The 6521-nt window shown below is 40.4% G+C and overlaps 1 protein-coding gene across 1 annotated transcript in view; it reads left to right on the top strand.

The window, feature by feature from the left end:
* Positions 1-4138, top strand: part of AKIP1 (A-kinase interacting protein 1) — a 9275-nt gene extending 5137 nt beyond the window's left edge. The window contains exons 3-5 of the mRNA XM_014954851.1: positions 2474-2581; positions 2858-2908; positions 3684-4138. Coding sequence (XP_014810337.1) covers positions 2474-2581; positions 2858-2908; positions 3684-3827 — 303 coding nt within the window. The 3' untranslated portion in view covers positions 3828-4138. The remainder of the gene's footprint in view (positions 1-2473; positions 2582-2857; positions 2909-3683) is intronic.
* Positions 4139-6521: the final 2383 nt, after the last annotated feature.

Below are 6521 nucleotides of genomic sequence, written 5' to 3'. Positions count from 1 at the left end.
TGACAGAAACATCAAATGATATCACAAATTACATTGTGGCAGCCACTGTCAGGTATCACAGCCCAGAGAGTTGTTTCCAGTGCTACAAATACCTCTGCTGTGCAGAGGCTTTAGGACAGAGTAACCCTTTATTTTCATGAACCACTCATGCTGGTTCTTGGTGGCAGATGTAAGGGAGACTTTGAATCTTGAGCAAAAGATTGTTTCCTGCCACTTGTTCACTCTGAATTCAGAGGGAACCTCCCCATTTTGCACCTGTAATGTCTGAGTCTCACGTGTCTTGTATCATCACTCTCTACAACTACTTGAAAGGACACTGTAGAGAGGTTGGTGCTGGTCTCTTCTCACAGGTAATTAGTGACAGAATGAGAGGGAATGGCTTCAAGCTCCAACAGGGTGGGTTTAGACTGAACATCAGGAAGGAATTTTTCACAGAAAGAGTGGTCGGGCATTGGAACAGGCTGCCCAGGGAGGGGGTGGAGTCACCGTCCCTGGATGTGTTTAAGGGATGTTTAGATGGGGTACTGAGGGATATGGTGTAGGGGAGGACTTTGTAGAGTAGGGGAGATGGTTGGACTCGATGATCCCAAGGGTCTCTTCCAACCTAGACGATTCTATGATTTAAGCAAACTTGATTTGAGACGTTGCTACTGGATGACAGGCTTGGTTCTTCTGAACAGCACCACGTCTTTATTAGTGAGGGGTAGAAATTGACGTATGGCACGGAGATGCACAGCTCCACTGCTTTCATACTGGTACATACTGGCTGAAACCACACTGTGACATCCGTGCTTGCACTCTGGCTGCCAGGTGTCATTACTCTTCTGGGTGGGTGGATGGGGAGCCCACCTCTGCCAGCCCATCCTTGTGGATACAGCCCTGCAGCCCCACCACTGCATTAAAGTCTCTGAAAACCACCAACAGTTGACATCATCCGTGCCCTTCGGGATGTGTTATCACCACGCAGCAGGGAGCTGGTTGTCTGCAGAGTTAATAACAGCAGCTAAGTCTTCAATTAAATTAGAGACAGCAGTGGTTCAATACACACCACATGATTAGGGCTCAAGCAACTCCTTTATCATTTCAAGGCACGAGGTACACAGTAACCAGTTAATCCCTAAACAGCTCAGGCAGAATAGAATTTTCACAGGAGATGAAACAAAAATATAACAATGTATAGACACTCATCCTGTGAGGAGTCTGTAACAGAGAGGGAACCACAGGGGATGGTTCCCACATTTGTGCATTGGCCAAGACAAAACTGTTTCAGTCATTTTCTGCAGAGAAGAGTCATAAAAGAGGGGAGGAGGAGGAGGGAGGAATTCTCAGACCCACAAGGTCTCAGATAAAGTTTACAAAGCATAAATAAAAATCCATAGCCAAACATAACCATTTTAGGCATTGGAATGCCACCGAGTACAAATGATCAAAATTACATGATTTAAGATTAGTTGTTCAGAATTATTTAGAGACCAAAGTTTACCCACGTTTCTTACCCAAAGTTCTATTCCATTTCTTTGCTTTGGCACATCATGTAAAAGAATCCAGCTCGCCTCCTGTGATAGAGATGCTCTGTGAAGCGTTATGCAATAGATCAGAGCATTTGATGTATTTGGGGACATAACTTCCCAGTAAACCATAATACAAGCACCAAATCTGTTGATGTGTGCATAATCTCAAGGAGTAAAGCCCAGCAGTAGATTTGGAAATAAGAATCGCTATTGGCCTTATTTTTTCTGTGTTTATTCTCGATAGTCAGAGATAAAGAAAACGTAAGTGAAGTAAAATAGATATTTTTGAACTTTTTGGTCCCTGTGTCAAAAAGGTAAGTCTGGGAGGAGTTCTGTGGTGACAGTAGATGGCAGCAGAGCTGTACTCGAGTATTTAATTTGCAGTGGGGATGATTCAAGTACCTTTACTGTGAAGCCAGAAAAGGGCTGCCATGGACTTAAATACAATTCTCAGAACTGCTATCTACTGGTACTAGCCTTGAAGACTCTTTTGCTTCATCGACAAATCATTTTTCAGTATTAATGTGTTCTGCTTTTAGAGCACTGCCTGCTCCTGCACATGCCCTGCAGAACCAGTTTTCAAGGGTTGCAAAGCACCTAGCTTGCATAATACATTCCATTAAGGACCCATAAACTATGTCTCCTTCCACCAGAGCTTTTCTTGGAGAGCCTGATCGGGTAGATGTTTCCAGAGCATTCCTTCTGATATTTATTAATTCAGTTCTGAGGTGTCAAGAGATTTCCTATGAATTGTGTTGGGAGACAGGCATCTAAAATCAGGGCTGACAGATGTCGTGTGGACATCCAGGCATTGTTTTCATCTTCACAAGAGAACAAACCAGCCAATTACTGCAGGAGATCAATAGCTGTGCAGTTCCATTTTTAACTGTAAATCTGCAGTAGCTGTGAGCACGGCTTTGATGCTCCTCCACATAATATTCTCTGTTTCTGTTGTTGCCCAGAAGTACTATAGCCTCACAGCAGTCTCTAGATGCAAAGAGCACGAAATCAAACACATCTGCAGATACCATGGCAGCCAAGTAGTAGAGGTGGAGCCCTCCAAAGAAGAGGTAAGTAGGTGGTTTTTGTTTTAATAAAGGTTATTCCTTCCCTCCCATGGGACAGCTGTTTCCCATCTAGTCTCTGAGACTGTATGTCTGGCTTGACACCACAAGCATATGAACATCTGGCCTGATCTGAGGGAATAACTTCTGGTGGCACCAATCAGTATCATATCACTCTTTTTGTGGAGATGAAAATTTCATGGACATAAAGCATCCCCTCTCTCAGGTGCTGAATTTGCCTTTTGTGTTGTATCATTAGAAAACAGTATCTTTTCTTTCCAGAAGACTGAAGCCTCTGTAGCACCCAGTCAAGCTCAAACTTGCCAGCACCGTGTAAGTTTACAGAATGCTTCGTTTTTAAATTGTGCTATAGCATTTCTTCATCATTTTGCATCAAGCTGGTTAAAATTTGTGATCAGGTGTGAAGACTGTGATGGCACAGAAAATTAATGAGTGGTGCATTCACAATCCTAACGTATGTGTAGGTGGGCAGTAGAATGGGCATACAGAGTCTTGCACAATTAATTATAAACCAGATGATGACATTCTGCCACATAACCAGTTGAGAGCCCACTTTATCTTTTGAACTGCTACAGAGCATCAAACACCATGATTAATCTTCAGGCTCCTGTAATTTGCAGCAGTGACAATAACCTTTTTTTTTTTTTCCATTTTTCAAAGCCTAAAACCTCACCAACTCAATTTTGGAAGCTTTTAAGCCACAAAAGATAAAAAACATGGAATCTGTACCACAGTAGAAATTAGTGGGAGCACCCTTGTTATGGGGATGTTTTCCAGGCTTATGTTCAAAACAGTTTAAGTTGGTAACTTTCAGTTTTGTGAGACAGAGTTTACAGCACATTGATTATTTCCGTTCATTGAAACATTAGGTGAAATACTTTGAGGATAGCACTTGCTAATTTTGGTATTGAGAGAAATATTTTGCAGTTTCGTCCCATGCTGCCTGTATATGTTGAAAAATCTTAGTATGTTTATATAGCAGCTGAAAAGTTAATTTTTTTACCCAAATTCAAAATTTTTATTTTTGTGGGAAATCTAAGATGACTAAACAGTAATGAAAGTTTGTTTTTTTTTTTTCACCCTGAAGGCCAGAAAAGCTTCCAAAGACATCTACATTGAAGTTTCTCCTGGTACCTACTCTGTCACAGCAACCTCAGAGGACATGGTGCAGCAAACCCACGTGGTAGCTGTCAGCGCAGGACAAAGCGTCGATTTAACTTTTGTTCTATGATATTTGTTGTTTCTTGGCAATCACAGGAATAAAATATGAGGCTGTTTTAATGCATGTAATGAACTATGTATATCTTTTTCTTGTTTGCACTTTAATAGTATCCTGCTCTTTGGGACTCCCATTTTTATGGCCTGTATATTTGTTTTTTTACTTAATGCAATTATATGCAGCCTACTTTGTACACAGATTTTATAAATATTTGTACATTGTGTGCCTTAAATCCAATTATGGGACTGTGTAATTCCAGGTTCTTATACTTTAAAGAATTAAATGTACAATCAGTGGAATAAAATACATAATTTAGCCCTTGTGATAGCAGCTTCTTTTATATTATCCTCAGACAGAACATCCATGCCACGTTCTTGACCACAGAAAGCATGATCCATGTGGTATGAATATGGACCTACTTTAGCTTCTGTGGGCTGGCACTGATTTTAGGAGATATGCCTTGTGAGCCATCTGCTCTATCTGTACTTTTATTATTCTGATGAAGAAATAAAACGCAAATGAAATTCACTAAGACCCCAACTCAGGAAGGTGCTTGAATATGTCAGATGTTGAGTATGGGCACATCAACTATTGACACAATTTAAGTCTTGTCTGTTTGCAGGCTCTTACCTAGGGTAAGCAGTTAGCTGCTGCCTTTTGCAGTGGGTGGTAGGGTACTCCTGTTTCCTGAGCAACTGCGTGCTGCAGCTTTGAACGTGAGTGGTCCCACCAACGAGACTCCCTGGATGCTTAACTCTCCTGAAGGATCAGATTCCATGGTTATATATAGGTCATGTCACTAATTCTATCTGTAATCTTTTCGTAGCTGATGGCATTAAGGTTTCAGTTAATTTTCATGGGAATGTAAAATTCAGTGACTTGAATACTGGCTGTCTGAGCATTTTGTTGTCTGTATCTACAATAGCAGGTCCTTTACCCTCTGGCTACATTCTCTTCTGCTCTAATCCTGAAAAAAAATATATATTTTCAGCTGTCAGCTTGTATTGTTCCTCCATTCCTTCTGGCTTTCTACAAAAAGAAATCTCTATGCTGAATTCCTCTGGCTGACTCCAGAGAACTGTAGACAAACTGGAGGTTTGCTGTGCATCTGTTCAGGCTTTTAGAGCTCATACTAGTTTGGCTGATCTCTCCAGAATTGTAAAGTCAAGACCAAATAATTAGGAACTTAGGAATTTAATATAACACCTTGGAATAAAGAATGAGGAGCTGAAATTTGATGTGGGTGGAAACAGAGTTTCTCAGTTACTAAAATTATACCGTTATCCATAAAGATACTCTACAGAAACAGCACCTAAATCAGAACAGATTTGCTTAATAAATGTAACCTTGATATAGTACAAGCAGTTTACCTGAAATTTCAGCTCCTGAACTTCATCAGTTGTACATTTATTGAATTCTGGTTGATCACATCTCTCTTTGCTTCATTGTAAATGAGCTCTTTGCTGATTTTTTCAGAATTCTGGTTGATCACATCTCTCTTTGCTTTGTTGTAAATGAGCTCTTTGCTGGTTTTTTTGGTCTGTCCTCTTCTGACATAGTCTGTATCATTAAGTTTGTCGTCTCCTATGCAAGTAGCTTTACATTTGTCATCTGACTCTGTTTTCTTTCTTGCTTTTTGACATCTTTGTTTTTCTGATGCTGCAAACCCTTCTTCCTGGAGGACAGAAAAACAAATCCCTTGGAAGTCTAGTCTAAAAAAAGCACCAGCATCTGTGTAACTGCTGCTTCCCTGGCTGTCAGATAGGTACCTCTGCCTCACATTGCTTTAATAATGGTATCATTTCTGAGATAGTACAAACTTCACTGCTGAAACACAGAAGCATACAGTAAGACCACAGGATTTTCAGAAGCTGTTAGGCTTTTACCAAACTTTACTCCTTTGAAGATAGGAGGGTTTCTGGTGGCTGGAGTGGGAGGACATTAGCCCCACAGAGGGCACCTCTGGGAAGCCTGCTCTCCAGCATCACTTATTTCTTGCAAGTTACTTCTGATGCCATCTGTATTATATGATCAAACTTCTTCAGCACCTCAAGGAGTAGCAATGTATGTTCTGGGTTTAAAAATGCCACGGGCTGTTTCACAGAAATAAAAGTATGTCATTACACACTCTATTGTGTCCACTGCTGTGATTCATGCTGCTGGTTTGGGGCTAGAATGAAGCCATTCTGGTTTCTTTTTAGTTTTACCAAAAGGCAAAGCATGTCACCTCAGTGCGCTGCTGTGACACTTGCTAACATAAAGCATGTCTGCCTGGAGCTCCATACTGGCCTAAAAATTCCTAGGAAATCAATTACAGAGGTGTGTAACTACGATTATTTAAATAATAAAGGAGGAACCATGCTGTTAAGAAATTGGTAGGCATCTGCTTAAAATTAATGCATATAATTTTGAGAAGACAAGATTTAGTCTAGTATCTTTTCTGTTCACTAAGATATGTCACTAACAGATTAATCTTCTCCTAAACAAAATCATGCAAGTTTAGCACATTCAAAGTTTTATTCTGCAATCGCCTCAAAGTGGCAAGAGCATGAAGGTACAGAAGATCTAGTATTTGATCTCTGATATCTAATTTATTAATGGTACCCCTGGTGCTCTTGTGTAGAACAGTGTTTCTTTTCATCCTCTATTCTCTTTCATCTTCCTTTTCTTTCTGCAAGCTTTTTTCTTCCTCTTTTCTGTGCTGTC

The sequence above is a fragment of the Calidris pugnax genome, unplaced genomic scaffold, assembly GCF_001431845.1.
Source record: "Calidris pugnax isolate Ruff unplaced genomic scaffold, ASM143184v1 scaffold186, whole genome shotgun sequence".
Classification (NCBI taxonomy): domain Eukaryota; kingdom Metazoa; phylum Chordata; class Aves; order Charadriiformes; family Scolopacidae; genus Calidris; species Calidris pugnax.
Note: the sequence above shows the minus strand (reverse complement) of the source record. Positions and strands in the feature narration are given on the sequence as shown.